This window comes from Cygnus olor, chromosome 1 (assembly GCF_009769625.2).
Source record: "Cygnus olor isolate bCygOlo1 chromosome 1, bCygOlo1.pri.v2, whole genome shotgun sequence".
Taxonomy (NCBI): domain Eukaryota; kingdom Metazoa; phylum Chordata; class Aves; order Anseriformes; family Anatidae; genus Cygnus; species Cygnus olor.
In genome coordinates this window covers 7,426,555-7,447,115 of record NC_049169.1, presented here as the reverse complement: position 1 = coordinate 7,447,115, position 20,561 = coordinate 7,426,555, and the positions used below count along the sequence as shown (strand labels likewise).

At 45.4% G+C, this 20,561-nt stretch overlaps 1 protein-coding gene across 7 annotated transcripts in view; it reads left to right on the top strand.

Moving 5' to 3' along the window:
- FRMD4A (FERM domain containing 4A) overlaps positions 1 to 20,561 on the top strand; it is a 359,570-nt gene that overhangs the window by 167,578 nt on the left and 171,431 nt on the right. The window contains exon 1 of one of the 7 annotated variants that reach the window (XM_040547673.1): positions 16,178 to 17,391. The exons of 5 other annotated variants lie outside the window; for them this stretch is intronic. In XM_040547673.1, the coding sequence (XP_040403607.1) occupies positions 17,233 to 17,391 (159 nt within the window). In that variant the 5' untranslated portion in view covers positions 16,178 to 17,232. Of the gene's footprint in view, positions 1 to 16,177; positions 17,392 to 20,561 lie in introns of those variants that run through there. One more of the 7 variants, XM_040547697.1, reaches the window with a different exon arrangement.

The following is a 20,561-nucleotide window of genomic DNA, read 5'->3' as shown; positions in this document are numbered from 1 at the left end:
GGTCGGAAGGGGACACCCCACTCAGCTGGCGTGAATCCCACCCCTCACACACCATTCCTCAGCACAGAGCCCTCCCTACCAGGCCATCTCTCTCTGGCTCTCCTTCCCCCACCAGCAGACGTTAAGTATGTAGTCCCTTTGCATTATTAATGCGAGACGGTTTGTGCCTGCGAGCTATCTTTATTACATCCATGTGCTGCGGATGTGTGTGAGAGGAAGATGAATAGAGGCCTGCTAATGCCTAACAAATGCCGAGCTCCATTCAGAGATCGCTGTCCGCTCTTGCGAGGCACTGGCAAAGAGGAGCACATACTTGCTCCCTCTCTCAAGACCTCGCTGGCTATTTTCCAGCCACAGGAATGTTTCTCACCATAAGCACAAGGCATTGTTTTTCGAGTTAGAAAACCTAGAGAAAGCATGCAGCTTTCTTGGATTTAAAAAAAAAAAAAAAAAAAAAAAAAAGAATGAGTCTGCCCTCTCTTCTGCCTTCGAGGCCCAAAGGATGGTATTACAGACGCTGTGTAAAAAAAGGAGGCCATCTCCAGACTAAATGAAGTGCTGTAAGAAATAAACCAAGCTGGAAGTGATATGGCTGGAAAAGCCATTCTAAATTAGGTCTTGCAGTTTTCACCCCAGCTTTAAGTCCCAGTTCTCAGCTATAATAAATCAAAGGCCCTGTACCCAGCTATATCGATGGATGCTTGCAGCTCAGCAGGATTTCAGTCTCGATCACTTCTGTTTATTTCTTGTGCCCCTGAAGAAGGTAAGCCAAGATTAAAAACGCCTCCACAGCCACAAGCCAGAACTCCACTGCCCAATACACATGTGCAAATCTACATGGAACCAGGACTGGTATTTACCTTTGACACTTTTGCTCTGAATGGATATCCACAAACACTCATTCGTATCATGACTTTATAACACATCGGGCAGAGATAAATCTGTAAATGGATATTTACTGCCATAAAAAAAACAGATGGTGAAAGACAAAGCTCCCATGTTCTTACCCCAAGCTGCAAGCACGTTAAGAATGCAGCAGGAAACGTCATTCCTCCTATAAATAAATTTCTCTTGAGAAGAGAGAACCCAGGGCTGAAAAAAAAATAAAAAAGAAGAAAAAATCAGTCTCTCTGCTCTGCAGGCCAAGTCTGAGGCAGGTTTTCCCACGCTGTTCTGCAGCTTATGGCGACCTTTGCTTTTGGCAAGAAAGTAGGTTGCCTTCAAGCAAATCCAGCAAAAGAGTTGTGGTGTGTATTGCTACTGCACAAATTATTACTGAGTTATTGATTTTCTTTTCCTACTGTACAAAACATAATTCAGCCTTTGGCTTGTTATTAATCATTTTCCAGCATGCATTTAAGACCAGAGTGGTTGGAAACCTCTCACACAAAGGGCTGTAGTGAGGGTTGTACCAGGGTGGAACAAGGCAGATCTCACGGCATTCGCAGTGCTGTGGTCCTCATTTGTTAAACTCTCTCGTGCAAAGCTCTGAGTGATGCTGCCAGCACTCACTCTGACATCACGACTAAGCAAGTGCTCCAGGGGAAGTTGATCTTTCCAGTTCGTGCTATTTGATTGCAAACTCTTAACCCTGGCATGCAGGTTCTGCAGACTTTTGTTTCAGTGACATTTTTTGGACATGCCTCTTACCTTGACAGCATCACTACCATCTGATAGACTGCCAAGGTGACAGCAGAATTACTCAGGTACTGTGGATAGCAAAAGAGTAGTAGATAATTGAGTGTAAAAGTTGCTCAAGAGAGAAGGGAGACCTTGAAGCAAAGAACTCCTGTTGTTTTAGCTTTCTCATGAAGTTACTCAAGTCTCAAGTTGATGAATCTAATATACAAACTTAGGGCAGTGGAAATATAAGAGGCAACATTTTGCAACACAGTTTATTTGCAATGAATTATTCACCAGTCCTATAGACAAATAATTGTGTCAAAAAAAAATGAATAAGAGGGTAAGCTTAAGTAGCAAAACTGTCACCTGTATAATGCTCTGATATAATCACTTGTGACTGCCAGAACATCAATTTTATCTGCTTCATCTGAGCTTTATCTTTCCTGACCTGTTCACAAGTATTTGGGGGGAATTGGTTTAATTTGAACTCTACCTAGACAGACAAATGCTTGGCACACGCTCTCAGGTGTCTGGAAGTTGTAATGTTTTGTGACATTTCTAAAAGGTGTAACAAATCAAAACAGACTTTTCGTGGAACAGATCAGGAGCTGTGCCAGACTTTATCCCCCCCATATTTAAGCAGGTTAAGAGTGCAAGAGGTAAGAGTGCAGCAGAGGCTAATAGATAGTGACTGGTGAACTCTGCAGAGCTAGGAACCAGGATACTGCTCAAATTGGTTTTCAAACGGTTGGAGCTTAATTGAATTATCAGAAGTTCTCAAAGCCTGGAGTCCTCATGAGCAGAGGCACTTCCGTGAAATTTCCAGTGCTTTGGAATCTTGTTTTTATCAGAAAATGAAAAGATTTTTTTCATTAGAGTTGGCATTTGTTGCCTTCATGTTGGCCAGACCCTGGGAGAGCAAGGGCAGGGCAGGGGACAAGAAAGAGCAGGGCAGGCAGCAGAGGTCAGAGCCAAAAATGAGCTGATTCTTTTCCTTTTTTTTCTTTTTTCTTTTTTTTTTTTTTTGGATCTGGGTGAAGGGAGAGGGTGGTCACGCAAATTCAGTTATATGGGTTTGGAGCAGGAGGGCTGTGGAAAGTCTCCAGTAGTTCATGGAACCTTTTGGCCATCCAGCTAACCAGCCTGCAACTAGTACCATGCCTGGATTGTGCAGCCTACCAGCAGCCCAAAGCTCAGGAGATGTGATGGTTTAGCACCAAACCTGTTGCCTCAAGGTAGTGTTCTACAGTCCAAAAGGCAGGAACTACACCCCTAGAGGAAACCTCCTAAAAGGCTTTTCCATACAAAGACTGAGTTTCATGCAAGGTCAACAAGTAAAAGATAATGCAAAGTGGTAGCTTGTGTATTTGAAATTCCTTACTCATTTGTGAGCTTCCAGTCTGCTGCATCCTGAAGACTAGTCCTAACTCAGCATCCAGCCAGGGCTCATCCCTAGAAAGACTTAGACATGCCTTCTGCTAGACTTGAAGGTCCAGACAGAATGCCTCTAGACTTCATCAATCTGTGATCCGTAGAAGGAGTTGCTTAAATGTTGCTTGAACTATCTCCTGAACGAACAGCATTTTCAGGCATCAAGTGCAAAGTACGATGCATGCATTTTTCTAGTTTTTAATATCTTGATCAATTTTTTCATCTATTTAGTTCATGATATAGTAAATGATCTTACATGGAAAAAGAAAGGTGGAAGAGCACCAACTCAGCCTTCAGAGCTTAGCCTTCATAGAGCTTTCCCATTTTCTCTTGGCACATCTCTGTTGCAAGCCAGGCACCAATACAAGGCTGATTAAATAGCAGCAGCAGCTTCAGTGAAGCTCACAAGCACCCAGACCCCTCTAACCAGCCCAATAAAAGTCATAAAAGAGGCTGTTCAGACCAAAAAGAAATCTGTTCCGAAGGCAGTCACGCACTTTCTATTTTGCTGATTCAAGAATTTTGGAAAGTTGGGCTCAAATTTCAAATACGCTTCAAAACTTATGGTCAGACTGTCTGAGCTTAGCTTATTTTCTGGTGAAATATATATTATCTTCATTGTCTCAGTCATTTTTAGTGGCATCAAAGAAATGGTGACTTTTCATTCTACCAGCAGATGGATACGAGTGATTCTTACACTTTAATTTTTCTTGTTGGGACTGAAGTAGCAAACTCTCCAAATTGCACAGGCAAGGAGCGCAATTAGTCTCCACTTCCCAATGATACCACATGAAAAGCTTTTGAAAAGATAATGGGCCACAAATGATGCGATTTAGTCACCCTCACACACTCCACAATCCAGCTGTACTTCTGGAATATATTTAGAAGGTGTAATTAGGGTTGCGCAGGCTTTGAAATAAGTGAGCCAGCTTCTTAGCCGAGATTGAAATTCATCTTAGCTTCCAGTACTGCCTCTATAAAAGCCGCCAAGACTTGATGGTGTGGGAACGAGGATGTCTATTTTCTCTCCATGTTTTGCATCATCACAGAAAAAGTAAACTCTCTGTGAAAGTAGAGCTAAGGACTGATAACCTGCAATTAATGTTGTTGCACTAAGCATCCACCCTTTGGAGATCGACATGCAGAACAAATACTGTGATACTGCAAATACTTGCAGTTCAGAATAGAAATCGCTGCAAGAGTGAACCCAACCGACCTTAGCTCAAAAGTTTCTGCCACAGGGAGTTTCCACCCTGCTAACTCCCAACAGATGACTTCTAAGATGATATGTGCTTTGGAGAAACTCATCTAAAAGATATTTAAGGCAGAAGTTTATGTCCTGGTTGGCTGGTTTGTATTCCCCACATCAACTGTCTTCAACTTCATCCAGCCTTGTTTTACAAGTTTATCTCATGCAACAGTAAGAGGTTTTACTAGCCCTTTAGGCATCTTTAGTAGAAAAAGAAGAGAGTAATATGTTTCTTTTGATGACAACCCATCCTCATATCTTCAAAACCAATTTAAGACGGGATGAATTGTCCTCTGTGTTGACATCCGTCTCCCATTAGCTTGTAGAGGGAACAAAAACTTTTCCATTTAGAGGAGATGAACACTGGCTACCATTTCTGCTCTGCATGATCACTCCTGGAGACCAGATCCAGTTGGGGCATCCAGGCTAGCCCAGCTCAGATATCAGCATCTCCACAGACAGCAGAAGCAGTCATTCAGTTTTGGGAGTCTCTGTGTTTGCATCTGGCTTGGGAAGCTTGTGGTGCTTGCTGCTTCTTTTGGAGATACTTGTATTCGGAGACCCTGAGGAAATGCCTGAGCCTGCTCTGAAGGACAGCCCCATGGCCATCTTCAGGGTTAATCTTCCACATTTTTCTTCTTACAGGCTTGAGGTAAGTGCTACCTCACTTTGATGATCATTAAAATGCACAACTTTATTACTGAGGGCTTGGTAAAGTGCCAGATACCTCATCTGCGTACGGAGCAGCTGGGGAAATAGGAAAGGGATCGGATTCTGTATTTGCACTTCCTCCAGTTGCCTCTCTTTCATTACAGGATAGCTATAACCCAACATTCAGAGCAATATGTATGCCATATCAGTTTCTCTGCATAGGTGCCTATGTTTACTGCATCTGAAATAGATGCTGAGATTTTGTTGGGTAACAGCACTTTGAGATGCTCAGGGGAAGAGCACAGGATCAGTGTGCTCCCCTTGATCAGTATTACCTGTGGGACAAGACTGCTCTTCAGAGAGAAAGCTAACATCCTTTTCCTCCTCCACAGCACTCCAAAAAAACTCCCCAACATCTTCCTTCAGTTAATCCTTTTGATACACAGTCAGTAGCCATAGTAAACCCCTAACCACAAGGGTTGTCTTGCATGGGTTGTAGTATTATCCACAATGCTTTGGAGTATCTCGGTAAGCTGAATGAGGACAGCAACAAGTGACTTTCTGTCCTTCAGTCTTCCCTTAATCAATCTGAATGCTTCAGCAGACAGCAGGGAGGAGAAGGAGCAAAGTTAAAACCCCACAGATGGTAGGTAGTTTGTCCTCTTTAGAAGGTCCAGACTTTCACAGAAAAACAAGAAGAGCAAGTAGTGAATGTTTCACAGGGTCTCCTTTCCTCGGAGCTGAGCTCAGAGCTGTTACCCTTGCCCACCTAAGGGCAGAGCATGAAGTTCCTAGTTTTTGAAAATATCAGCCAAGAAAACCTGTCAAGGCTAATATGGACAGATAGGGTACTGCAAGAGGGAAGCTTGGCAACCCTAGGCCACACTTAAAAATGATTTCTTAAAATATGTAGGGCTTTACATCTTCTAAGGGCTCTACAGACATTAATCTTCACCAAACTCTACAAGACCCAGCCAGTACTGTCATTCCTGCTTGGCAGCCAGGATGCTTTCAGAGTAAGAGCCAAGGTGAATTGGTGACACTGTCCTAATCTGGGTGAGTTTCAAGCAGGATCAAGCTTTAGGGCTCCTGATGGCTGGAAATGCACATCCACACTCCCTTCCTCCTTCTCCAGCATCTCTCCACCCAGCCCGTGCTGCAAACCACACCAGGGACTGGGAGGAGGCCTTCCAATTTTCATAATTTCCACACTGAATTGTTGGAAAGCTTCCTTTTTTTCCATCCTTGACTTTGCTAAGGCAGCCATCTAGTATCCTCCTGTAAACTTTCAAATGCACCAATAGTGGCAGTTTCCTGCAGATGAAAAAAAGGATTTGCTTCAGTTACAGCACGTGGGAACCTGGCCAAGAAGAGTCATAAAAACAGAGGACGTTGATTTTTAAGAGCACAGTCAGCTCAGTTATGTTAGCGCATGCCAGCGCATCTAATCAGTCACCGGAGAGCGGTTAAAATGGCCTTGGGGCCAAATTCCAGCTTCTGGGGGCTGCTGCCAGGGAAAAGATAAGTAGGCTGATGCCAGATGACGATTTAGCCCCTTTTCCTTAAAAATCAGTCGCAGCAGGTCGCGCAGCGCTGGCCGAGCTCAGAGTCACGGCAGCGTTTGAAAATCTTTTGCACTTGAGCTTTGTTTTGTGCTAACCCATGGGGTCTGTTATCCACCCGCATTGGGAAGGGAAATTGCTGAAAGATTCAGGACAAGGGTGTGGGCAGCATGAATGTTTTCCTGCAAAGGCCAAGAGATGCTGTGAGGTCTCTGAACACTCCCTACAGAGCCCGGCGCTGATGAAGCCGACAACTTTCCTTTCCCCAGGAGTCCTCCATCCCTGTTTCAGAGGGAAGGAGCAAAACTTTCTGAAATTTGGCACCTTTTAAAGAAACTCCAGACAGAAGCCCACAACTCCAGAGTCCAAATCACATGAAGATGGACCAGGCATCTTCTGCATCCCCCCATATGTGTCACCATGCTCCTGCGTGCAGTCCCTCTCCCACGAGGTCAGCGCTTTGCAAGGAGAGACTGCAGGACTGGCCTCAAATTCCCCAGGGATCAAGCTCTAGGAAACCCTTCGTTGTTTGTGTTTCGTAATGCTCGCCCATCAGGGAGGCTGTGACCCTCTCTCCCCCCTGAGTTCCTAGCTTGCCAAGCCAAGAAATGCTCACACAAAAAGGTCCACGTTCCCTTATCCCGGAGTGAACTGATCACGTCCGGTCAGACAGGGACAGAGCCCAGAATACCATTGACGTGGGCTTTTCGTTCCCATCACAGCTCCCCAGTCAGAGCTTGAGAAAACATGAGGTCATTGGCAATTTAAAATCGCTGGGGTTTGTTTCTCCTGTGATCACGGTTTTATAGAAACAACGATATGTTTTCGTTGCTGTTATTCTGTGCTATCTTAACCACTTTTCTGACAAAACTAAAACACTGTTTTGAAATCAGTCTGAGAGGGTGCTCCCTCCCAAGGCAGTGCTCCTTGTCTGACTGCACCACTGCCCTAGTACTGTTGATTTTGGTGGGTTTCAAACGTAAATCCTCCCAAAGACCATTTCTCTCACTGTCCAGAATAACAACCCTGTTGTTAGAGCTACAATGCATTTGGAACATGTCTCCATTGTCCTTTAGACCTAGGCTGTGGTTTAATATGTTCATGTCTGAGCATCCTGCTTCATCTCCTTTCATGAAGGTGCAGAGTGATCCCAAGGACTGTACCTGGGCAAGGGAGGGTGGCAGGGATGTTGTTCTCCATTCCCTGTTTTGCCTGAGCAATGTCTTGGAGGAGTGCTGGTGTTGCTCTGGTTTATACCAAAGCCTAGGCAACTGCACCCTCAAAAAGCATCATGATGGGAATGTACAGTTATCTATTCTCCTTCTGAATCCTGTAATAACCCAAATGAGGTCAGATAGGACCAACTTCGTCTTGAAGTGCCCAGTTCACACAGATGGACACCTCAGCTCTGTGGTGGAAGCTTTTCCCTGTTTTGCAAGGCTGTGATATGACTTTGTTAGCTGATGCGTCTCTGGGATGAGGATGAACCCCAGATCCTAACCCTGCTCTTAGAGTTTCTTCAAACCCATGTGTGAATGGCTCATTAAGGGTGAAGGCCCATGCCCTGCTACTTGTCTGTGGGATGAAGGTAGTCATGTAGGTACCAAAAGCAGCTCACCATCCTAAACGGAGATGGAGTGGGAGCCAAAACGGGGTGACACCAAGAGCTACGAGTGCAGACCAAAGGACCTTCAGCCCCATGGGACCTTCCAGCATGGGAAGAGACTGTGGTGTGACCGAATTGTGTCTGGAGTGGCACAGGGTGTGTGTGCTGCATCTGACCTACCGGAGAGGCAGAGCATGGCATTTCAGGCCAACACGGAGGGCTCTGCCACATCTGGCCTGGTGGCAACCACCCAGGAGAAATTAGGGTGCTTTTACATGTGGTTCAAAGAGAACTGAAGGGGTGGAATATATGGCCCTGAGCAGTGACGAAGTGAGTTCGTTTCAACCGCAGAAAGCTATTCGACTTATGAACAACATTAACTGGGTTTTGATCACTCTTTCTTTCCAAGCTACTGTGGCGCTTGGGCAGAACTTCCAAGTTCATCATTCTCTTAAAAGTTCCTGCATTTGTTTTCCTTAGACTTGAGGCTTCTTAAAAAAAAAAAAAAAAAAAAAAAAAAAAAAAAAATTCTGCCATATCCTTCAGCTGCAAATGATTTAATCATTCTTGGCTTTGTGTGATCTGAATATTTTCTTGTTCTCTTGCTTTGCAGCTGTGACCTACTTAATTACATGCAGGAAACAAACCCCAGAACCATTAGACATTCTGCCTGGATTGAAGAAGGGGAAAAAAATAAAATCTCATGTTTTTAAATACTAGGATGTCCTTCTTAATAACAGGAAGTCAAGTTTCAGTTAGCAACGTGAACATTTGAATTCTTTGTGCATCGAGATAAGGACAGCAAAGAGTTTATGGGTTTTATTTTTTATGGCTTGGCTGTTTTGGGGGCAGGGGAAATGACAGCCGCTTCGAACAACGACCGAAATGGGAATGAGTCATAAATTTCCAAGTCAAGAGTGTAAATCCTCTTTGTTTTAACTTCTGAACAGCTTCGGTCTTCTGTCCATAGAGACAATGAGGTGACTGACTTGCTGCTTCGATCCGTCAGTTTTCGATCCATTTTCCAGACGTATTAGCAAACAAGCAAGGCAGTGAGTTTGAATTCCACACTGTAAATCATCAGGTTGAAGGCAGAGCATGGGGGAGTTTGATTAACTGCACTCCACCTCTGCAGACAGAGTCTGGGCTGCTATTTATACCTCCTGGAGCCCTGTCTGGGTGTGCTGGTGGGTACGTGGGTGTAACAGCAGCTACAGAAAATAGCTGGAGAAGGGGAAACCAGCGACTGCTGTCCCATGCAGGCACATCAGGCCTCTTGTCCCAGATTATCCACAGCTCTGGTGGCAGAACAAAGATGCAAATCTCCCAAGGCATCGTGAGGCAATAGAGACTGATGTTTGTACAGAGTTTTTAAGTTGAGCAGCAACGTAAGCGCAAGTTATCATCTTCTGTCAACTGTGTGTGCATTATCACTTCAGATGGCACGGATCCAGTGCTGTCCTGCAACGCAAATGGAGATTTTCCATTAGCATCAACCACAGGGGTCTGTGTTTCGGGAGTAAATGGGGTAGAGGTCAGCTTCATGCTCTGCTGAGAAGGTCTGACTGGTCCCAGGCTGGGGAGATGTTCTCTGTGTGAGGATCTGCTGCCATACTTTAATCCCCTTGTGCTGACTCCCAAGTTTCCCATCTGCAGATTAATTGTTCTGTGGCAACAGAGATAACCACACCAGTCCCATGTGTCAGCCCCATGGAGATGCCATGAATGAGTGCTCAGGCATCATGCTTTCTGGTGTTAACAGCCCAGGCCATGGTATCCCCTGGGACCTCTGTACTCCAGAGTCAGCAGAGCCATCACCTTCCCCCACGGCACCCTCCCCACGTGTCTTTAGCACACCTGGATGTATACAGTGCTGCTACCACAGGGGGTGTGTATGTACATAACCAGTCTTCGCCTTGGGGATCATTATTCACCCACAGCTGTGCCTATTTGATACTCAGTGTAGGATCTTTTCAACGCAGACAGTGTATTATGGATCAAAGATATCGTCAGTATTTCTGTTTTTTTGCTACATAACTCTTGCAGAATAGGACCTTTTGGCTTTCCAGAAGGCTGAACACATATTTATTTTTTAATGTAAAAGAACTCCCATGCTATTTCACAGCACCTGACAAATGCCAGTGAATTAATCTACTGAGGAAATGGAGGACCCATAAAGTTATGTGACTGTCTAATGTTACTCAGGAAACTGATGACTTTTCTGGAATAGGACCAGATTCCTTCTCATTGCTACTTGGAAGGTCAAATTTGACCTGCTTATATTATATCCTCCTCTCTGCCCAGTGACTATTACATCTAACCAGCAGGCATTTATTTGAAATGATCGTGTATAAGGAGCTTCAGAATAAATTAAACATATGTGCTTTAACTTAGACAGCAGCAGGCTTTCCAACCCATAAGCAACATCAAACGTGAGAAATCTGGTCCATTGATTTTCTAAAATATGTTCCCTTTGCCCTCCTTCTCTTTAATGAAATGCTCAGCTCTTGTCTGTGAACAGAACAGACTTTGTATAGTCGCTGAATGCTGCGAGTGTTACCACAGGGTCTGAATCAGACAGACTACTTAAATATATCTGCAGGAGTAGTTATAAGAAAATGTTCTACTGAAACAGGACATTTGTACATAGACAGCAAGGCCGCCCTTTATTAAATTATCCTTCTTGCCATAGGGCAAAACTGCAGACTGGCTTTTTATGAGCCACCAGATTTGTCTTCTCCCCCAGGCAAATAGCGCCGGTTGGGAGACACCTGCAATGTGCAGCAATGTGTCCTCCAAACCACGGCCAAGGCCATGGACTTTCAACAGCTGTCCAGCATCTTCTGATAAGGGTTAGAAGCACATGCTAAATGTATAATTAGAAATTATGTGAATACGTGGGTACTGGGAACCCCTAGTAAATGTAAATACTTGCTCCAATTACCAAAGGGATAAAGAAAAGTTAGAAACAAGACAAGTGTAATTGAACAGGTGTGACTCCTTCGGTGAGCAGCCAGGTGTGTTCAATCTCATCTGAAATTCAGCGTCCGCCTGACAGCACAAACACAGCCTTGCCTGAGGTTCACATTGCTTCCCCGTGAACCTTGCCAAAGGCTATTTAAACAGCGGTGAGTAACGTGGAAGGAAAGCAGCTCAGCTGCTGGATGAGCTTTCCGTTGCCCTCTGTCTATATGTGCTTCCTAAGCAGGCTGGGATTTTTATTTTTTTTTAATTTTTCTTTCCTTCTGGCCAAAAGTAATTCTCCTGAGCATTTCTGCAAACAGTACCGGAGAGCAGCACGATGATGAACCTTGCGGTGATGGGCATGTGCGAGTGTGCACGGCTTCGACTGGGCACCCCCAGTCACAGGACGTTGCCGTCCCCAGCGAGATCAGAGTTAATCATAAGCTTGGGTTTCCAAAGTGAATAATCGTATTTAAGATCTCGCCATTCACTTTCCATGGCTGTTCTGCACTATTTACTTAATACATTGCTCTGACCTACATCCCCTCCCGCAGACTCATTCACTGCAGCACTCACAGAGAAAGAGGATTTAATAACAAATCTCTGCACAATCTCTTTCACATCTCTGCGCCGTAGAAGTGAAATCACTTGAGCAGTTTGAACATTAGGGACAAGTACGAGCCCAGCTTCGTGGTACTCGCTTACTTTTAAACCTTGTTAAATCACTAACGTAGCTTCCTTTAGGAAATTAAATGTGTATGATTTGAGGATATGACATACTCTCCTGTGTCAGTCAATAAAAATCCCTCTAAAGTGAGGACACGTACAGCCTGCCGCAGAAGGAGCTGCTGTTCGCATAATGATAATACTTAGCACTGCCAGAGCACTTCACATTTTCAGAAAGCTTTAGAGATATTATGATCAAGGTGGATGACTGGAATAGTAAATTTTCATTCAGTTATTGCTGCAAAGCAGCAGTTCTTTTCATTATGGAACATTTTAGGCCATATGGGCTCGTGAGAACATCTTGAGGAAATTGGCCAGGGTTTCCAACTCATGATGTTCATCTTAAAATGCAACTGGCAGAGAAGCCTTCAGTTTCTGGCATTTTCTTTGCAAGAGAGTTGCCTGGCTGTCAGTGGCCAGGGGGTGTGGGGTGGAAGCTCTTTAAATCTGTGGCTGGGGTACATGTGGTGGGTGAGGTTAGAAGGTGCGATACAGACGTGTCTCTCACATTTACATAGGGCAGAAAATCTCCAGGAGAATAATCCCCAAAATGACTTCTTGATCTGCAGCTCCAGAGAAGAGAACTAGGAGGGTTTGTGCCCCCTATACAATGCTGCACAGGTGCAAGCAGGATTATTGCCCAGGTCTCATGGCCCAGCCAGATGATGTTCATTATATTACAGCAATCCAAAATGATTGCAGGGTCAGCAGAGTTACTCTTCATTTTCGTTGCTCTAATGGGCACAGGCATTTGATCAAAGCCTTTAGCAGGCCAGTCTAGATATCCACACTTGATTTAACTCTCTTTTTAAATTTAGGTAAGTTTCCTTTGCCTAGAACATATATATTGTCTGTTATAGCCCTTGAAGTCTGAGGATCTGCTTCTTCAAATCAAACACCATGCCAAGCTCCTTTTATAACCCTTTCCTCCAACGTTTGCTTATACAAACTTCAAAACCTGGCAAAGCTACAAGAAATAAAGCCCCTGGTATCCAGTCCTTGTACTCTGGGAAGCTCCAACTGGCCTGCACTGACCTGAACACAAAGAAACCCTCCACTGTCCCTCCTTGGGTGGCGGTGAGGCCACTTGCCAGGGGAAAGAGGGAGAAGCCCAAATGGGTGACCCAAGAGATGAGACCACCTTGGTTGGGGTGGGAACAGGGCAAACCCAGAGGCTCAGACTCTCAAAGGGATTTGGAGCCTAACGCCCATCTGGAAATCTCTGCGGAGTTTGTGGTCCAGAGCAGTTATGGGAGGGAGCTGACTTTTGTAAGCCCCACCAAGGGTCCTGGCTGTAGGCACACGTGAAGGAAGGTGGTAGCTCCTTTCCCATGTGTTTTTGCACTTGACAGGGGGTCATCCCTATCTGATTCTGTCTCATCAGCCAAGAAAATGATGTGTCATTAAGGTATGAGGAGGAAAATGCAGCTAGCAAAACATCTCAGAAAACACAAGATTTCCAAGAAAACGATTGTTGGAAAAAAAGAAAAAAGAACAAAAAAATCCAACACAAGAAAGCATGAAGCTTCCACATGAAAGGGAACTTTACACAGGAAGATCTAACAACATTATCCTCTTAACATTATAGAGAAATAAAGATCAAAAGGATAATGGATTTGAAATAAGACTTAAAAGAGCCCATTGGCCTGGAGCTGCAGGGACCGTTGGGGCCATATGCTGAGCAGAAACAGGATATTTCTGGTACATCCACAGCAAGCTCAAAGGAAGCCGCCCTCCACCCGGCTCATCTGTCTGTCAACACCCCCAGGCACATCCACACCCACTGGAAAGTTGTGGGTAGGGACTTACTCGAAAGAGCACTGGAGATTAATGCTGCACTTCTCCTTCTGAGGGCAGAACACAACATCTGTCTAAAGGAAAAATGTAGATTCATCTCCTGAGCTCCCAGGGCAGGCAGCATCAACCTACACCAACACTGGTGTGGCTGTCAAGGGACCATGGTGAGGAGGAGCTCAGTGATGGGGTTGGGCGGAGAAACCCAACCTCAGCCTTCAGTGACAGCCCTGTGAAACAAGGCAGAAGCCCATTGTGTTTTTCTTTTTTTTTCTTTTTTTCTTTTATTCTTTTTTTTTTTTTTTTTGTGGAAAATAAGGAGCTATTTTTGTACCCTAGTAACAGCCCTTGGACTGTCAGTAAAACGTGGGAGGTTTTGTAGTAAATGTTTTGCCTGACATTTTCTCAGAGACAGTGGGAAATAATCAGTGCATAATTAGAGAGGCTGTGTTGGAAGGACCTGCAAATATCTGTAGATCTATGTAGAGTGCAAAGAACCTTTTTTTTTCCTAACTGAACTCAGAAAAGGTGAAACTAACTGTGTTTTATAGAAACGTAAGATGCTTTTACAGAAGGGACATGGCATGTACTCCAGCAGAAGAGCCAAGTCATTGAGTCTCGTTCATTTATTACTGTTCTCACTTCTGCTGCTCCCTGTAGCAAGGACTCCTTCTGGCCTCTTTGGATACACATTTGCACCTTCTACTATGTACTTCCAGAAAAGAATTTCATCACAAACCTACCTTATTTTGCTGAATCCACAGTAAGACAGTTTGCACCCTCCTGGGGGAGGGTTCCCAGGACTGATTTCCCCCTCAGGGTCCGGAGCTGCTGGGGTCTGGAGGGGACAGGTCTGCCTTTGCCTGAGAAACATCCAGGGCTGCAGTTCCCTCGGAAGCTGCTAGCTGGGCCGGGGTAATCTGTATTCAGGCAGCTTTTACCCCCCTCAAAAATAGTATGTGTCTAATCAGCAGGAAAACCTCTGCAGGAAACCAAACAATCTGCTCTAATCATGGAGGTCAATCTACACATTCAGATGCTCGCCGGGCCTCCTATAGACTCAAGTGACTCCTAAGGAGCCTGCTCCAGTCTATCAGTTAAATAAATATGTAGGAAAAGTGTTTTCTGAAAGTCTGATTATGTCATCAGCGGAGTGAAAATGCTCCTTCAGAGCTGCCTTCATCTGTTGAGTAATTACCAAGCTGGGACAGGGGGCCAAAAGTCTCCTTTCAAACACACGGAAAGACCAAATGCACATGTGGAGCAGCTAATTTTAAACCTGTGGCATATCCTCCATTTCCCCTCCTCTCCCCCTTGCAGAATACCAAAGGGGTTAGATCACATCCCAGAGCAATCACTCGCGATGGTTTCTTCCCCCTTCTGTTTTCCTTTATCAAACACATTTCTTTCTTTTCCTCTCTTGTGGTCCCAGGCAGAGATCTTATACACTTGGCTGTAGCCTGGGGCAAGTATTGTCTTGTCAAGCTATATAAAAAATATCTTTCTTCCAAATGAGGCTTTATAGTTCCTGGTCCCTTGTCTACCTCGCTACAAACGGAGGCAGTGCGTTACCTAGTTTACAGGCAGGCAAAGAAATCATTGAGAGGATGAGCAAGGAGGGACTAGGAACAGAGGCTGGACACCAAGAAAGCAGACACATGGGGTCAGAGGGAGGAGGAAAGAAAATAACACTTTGCATGATAAATAGCATATAATAAGGTTGAAATAAATATTATTTTTTTTTATGATGCCACTCTAAAAATGGTGCACTGAAGAAGCAATTATGTTGAAAACGTGATTTGGCAGCTGTAATTTTCCTGGCCCTTCACCTCCTTGTCAATGGGCTGATGAGCATCCTCACGTTGTGGTCATGATGCACCACTTGCTTTGTGCCTTCCAGTCCTCAAAGATCAAACCATGGTTGGGGTCAGCTTGGGACAAGGCTATGGAAACCCGACAGTAATGAATGTCCCTGCTCCTTCCCCATCCAGGGAGTTAAATCAGAGAAAAACCATGGAGACTTTGGGAAAAATGGTAGCTTCTCAGCTCCGTTATATGAGAACCCAGCATCTGATGTTTTAGGGGCTCAGTGTTTGCAGGTCCCTCAAAATTTCAGCTCAAATTGGGGTTGTCCTGTCTAACCCTCTAAAAAATGCCTCCGTGTAGGCAATCCCCATCTGGCTCCTTGCAAGTCCTTTTCCTGAACAATCCTTTATAGAGAGGGTGAAATGAGTGAAAAAAGACAGACAGCATTTGCCAAGATTGCTGATTTGTTCTGTGGTTTGGTAAAAACAATTCCACCTCAGTTTCCCCACCTGGTTATTAAACCTTAGCAGAAGGAGCATAGGAGAAGGAGCAGAAGAATTTAGTCAAACACAAATAAATAAATAAATAAATAAATAAAACTCTTTCAATTTACCCAAGTGGATTTTATGGTGATTTAATTGGACTGCAAAGGCCTTGTGCTGATAAATTATTTTTGCCTTTACCCAACCAGTTCCCTCTGTGATTACAGGTGCTGGCAGCATGAAGTCCCCACCCAGACAAGCTGCTCTGGGTTCCTGCAGGGAAGCAGGCAGGGAGCTGGTCTCCTCCCAACACCTATTTTAGGAAGGGATGTCAGATGCAGTTCCTCACATCCATAGGCTGAAAAGGGCACTTTGGTGTCCAGCTCAGATGGGAGAACTGAAAGACATTCTCCTGTGCTTGCTCGGATGAGACCCACCCTTACTAATTCAAGCTTGGCAAGGGTTAAAAATATGTCCACAGCAGCTGAATCAGACTGATTTAAAATGGATATTTTTTAATCCATGCAACTTTCCAAGATATCATCCCTTGGGTAAATAGGGTGGTTTTCAGACAGTTACATAAGTCTCCCATGAAGACCGAGTATCCTTCTGGGTCCAAAACGCGTAAAAGCTCCAAAAGAGACATTTGGGTGGAAAAAAGACCGGATTGTAACTGTGCAATGGCTAGTCAACGTGCGAAACAAAAGGATGAAACGTTGCATGTGGCAAAGCTGTCTTCTCAGCTGTTGTTTGGGAGTGGTTGAAAGAGTTAAGCCCCATTCTGGAATGTCTTGGGAATGTTGGCAGAGGGAGAGCAAGCGGCTTTTTTCCTCCCTCTGGATGGAGTCCCAGCGCCGAGCTTTCAAAGTGATGACTTTGGATCCGAGTTTGCTTTTTGGTTCTGCAGCGGAGAGCTGGGAAGTGATGCAGTGCATCCAAGAAGCCCTCCGCGAGGGATGTGCAATTGCCTCCTGAAGTCGGGAGGGGTATTTTTACCTCTTCCCTGCTCACCCCTGGGTGCAGCAGAACTCGCCTTGAGAAGACACACACAGGGATAAACCACATCCTGAAGGGTGTGTGCGAAGGGAGAAAGGCACATCCCCAGTTTATTTGGCTGCTGCTTTTTTTGTGTCGGGTTTGGTTTGGTGGTTTTGTTTTTTTGGGGGGGGTTTGTTTTTTGTTTCTGTTTTTTTTTTTTTTTTTTTAATTTTTCTTTTGCTTCTCCTCCTTTGATGGAAATGGCAGTGACTTTTTAACCTTGCAGTCCATAAAGGCGCCTGGGGACTAGCCGATCGCCCCCGAGCAGGGAGACACAGGCGAAACGCACGGGGAGCTGGCATGGCTGCTGTGCTCTTTGGCTTTGAGGATCTGCTCTACAGCTGGGACAGCCTGGTGTGGAGCCTGACGTCCCGGGCTCTGAGGACTTGCCGCTTTGGAAATCTGAGGGTCCTGCAGCTCATGCTGAAGCCATGGTGCATTTCCAGAGCCGTTTATCAGGTAGGGTTATAAAACACCAGGCCAGAACTTCAAATCCTGGCGCTGCAGAAGGGAAATCTCTTGGAGAGCCACATCGGCTCCAGTCCTGCTCCTACCACCCACTGTGGGTCACACTGCAGGTGGTGGGGCAGAGACCTAAAGTGGGGGAGAAACGCAGGATTTGAGGATGGTGGTGGGGTTCTCAAGGCTGAACACTGATCCCAACTCTCCTTCCCATAGCATGGTGGGGAATAATGGGAATTAAGGGTCACTCTGATCTGTCCCCTCTCCTTATGAAGCTTTATACTTGTAAGTATGGCCAGCCTTAGCTGTGCTGTGTCCTCGAGCTGTCCCCATGGTGGCACAAAAGCAATTTATAACTTGCATGGAGGAAAGGACACCTCAAGACATGTAACCTGCTGGTAGAAAATGGGCAGACATGGTTGGTTTTAAGCTGCAGAGGCACTGGTTGTCCCTAAGTGACTTGTGCAATGCCTTCCGACTGCTCAGTCTGGCAAGCCTGAGGCATCTGATTGCCCAAACCTTTTGTTTTATCCAGTAAATGTGTTACATGGCATGGAGGCTGCCTTCCCCTCTGCTGCTCTGAGCAGCGGACACAGAGGTTTGGGGCTGGCTGCTCTGTAGAACTAACCTAACAGCTCTAATAAGTTGTGTTTGTTACTGAGACCAACTAAACTGGGTTAAATCCTCTGCGTTAACGTCAGGGCAAAGATGTTGGAACTGGATGCCAAGTTGAGGAGGAACTTTTATTCCAGTCCGTAGGTGAGCCTAGGTTGAATGTTGCTGTAAGCCAGCCGGTATCCAGCTCATCTGCTTTTTTATTCAGACAACCAAGGCTAGACGTTTATTCTGCTGCAGGGACAAACCCATTACAATATTTATCGGCTTCACTGGTTTGGCTGATGCTGGACGTTGGATTGACTGATGGGTGTTTGCATTTGGAAAAGGCATTTTCTGCTACTCCTATTTGCTTAGTGTTTTGCTTTTCCTGTGCTTTGGAAGTCTCCATGTGTGAAGCCAAGTTATACAGAAGAGGCCAGATTAAGAGCCTGTAGAAACTGTGTGTGTTGCATAGAGGGAAACCAAGAGAAGGCTTAGGGTAATTTCAGCAAGTTTTGAACCAGCTTCAAATCACGCTTTGGTTTCTGCCGACTTCAAGAATAGATTTTATGGCTGCCTTTGGAGTTCAACAGGCATGGGCAGTGCATTTATTCTAAGTATTCATTTATCCTAGGGGGTGCCTGCAGCCAATAACACAAACCCATTGCCCAGAAGGACCCCTCATCCCACGGATAGCCCTGGTGGCACTGGGTACAGCTTGAAACCACCTTGGGATGTATCAGGTGATGGTTCCATGTGAACCAAGCTGCCCACATGGCCACGGGAAGGGGAAGCAAGGCAGCTCAGTGCTGAATCTCCCTTTACCCTCTATCCATGTAAAACCATCCCTAAAAACTGAGTAGCCATGAGATGCATTGAGGCTCAGACTATGAATCACCTACCCAGCCTAAAGACCAAGGGGATGTTGCTGCCCGTGGAAGTGTGACAGCTCTCCTGGGATCGGTGGTCTGTTACCACATTTACCCTGATGTGCACTGAGCACATGCACAAGTGCACTGTTTGCATTACAACGTGCACATCTTTCGCTGCCCTCCATGGCATTATATCATGTTCATGGCATGTTATCCCCCGTCCCTAGACCCATCAGGAGAACGGGACTGGCAAGGATGCCTCCCCTCCCACCCCATGACCATCAATGCAGTCTGACACTCACAGGACAGGGTGGGACATAAACTGGCTTGAGTGGTTGCCCATTTCTCAGACAGAATGGGTGAACATCTGCAGAAGCTTATTAAAACCATGCCACCTTATTTGCTTGAGGTTATTTGTTTATAACGCATGAGCTTCCAGCTTGGAGAGGGACAGAAATGGTGGGCCAGGTACTGGGAGATTGCTGCTGGGTGGGGTTTTGCTTGGGAAAGGCATCTCATAGCTGCCCTCCACAGCCAGCCAGAAGCAATGGTATTAGCAGTGACCAGCATGAGCTGATAACAGGCTCTGAACTTATGCATGTTAATCCTAGCCACATTTCCTCCAGCAGCCAGCATCTCCTGCTTAAATGCTGACGGAGTACTCTAGTGGAGTATTGCCAGGACAGAGAGCCTGACAGCTTAATAACTTCCTACCCGGACACAGAGAGTTCTTACATTGTTTGGTGTTTAGATGAACAAATAATCTCTTGACTGTGCTAGTTTTGTTGCTGCAATATATTAATCCCTGCTGCTACTGCATCTTGAGAGTGGAGTGTAGATCAGCTGTAGGACCTCTGCCTGGCACCAGAACTGAAACAGCCCTAAAAAGAAACATTAGATAACCTTGTAAAATTGAACAAAACATTCTCATACATCAATATATACATATCCCTTTCCTTTATGCTTTCTTCTTTGATCTAATCTCCTCCCAGTGACTCTGTGCTTCTGGAGCCACTTGCAGGCTCAGCTCTGCTGAGGCTGACTTGAGGGTATCGGTACAGCATAAAACATTTTTCTCATTGTTTCTCCTTATTTCTTAGAGACCAGGTTGGAGCAGGTGACAGGGAAATGTGTTTGTGTGATCATGTGGATGTGAGCATTGAGACCAGGCATGGGTTTACCTGGTCCAAGGGGTCTGAGCAGGGCGAGGTGCCTGGCTCTGCCCCACAGCATCAGTCTGGTTCCTGGCAGCTTCCTCAGCGCCTTTCTGTCCTGATGGAGATCTGTAGGTGCCTCCATCACAGCCTGTCCATGCATAGCCAGTACCTTCTGCACCTTCATGACACCTGGATTTACTTCGTGGCCATGGAGAACATCCATGCAGGTTCCCACCAGAGCATGGGATTTTCCTCCTGAGTGACATCAGAACCAAGGTGCCCAAATTCAACGTAACAAAATTTCTACCTTCTCCAAACAGAGAAAACTCAGAGGTCTTGCAGTCACTGCCCATCTCTGGGCACTATTTCCCTTTATTCCGGACAAGTGAGACTTTGCTTTCTTGGCTGTAGGGAATTCAGTGGCAATGCACTAGCAGAGGTAGATGGGATAGCAGTTTGGGGTGATGCTGGGTGTGCTGATTAGGACCCCATCCTGTCCACTGCAGATTTCAGCCGTCAGATCCATACTGACATGGCAATC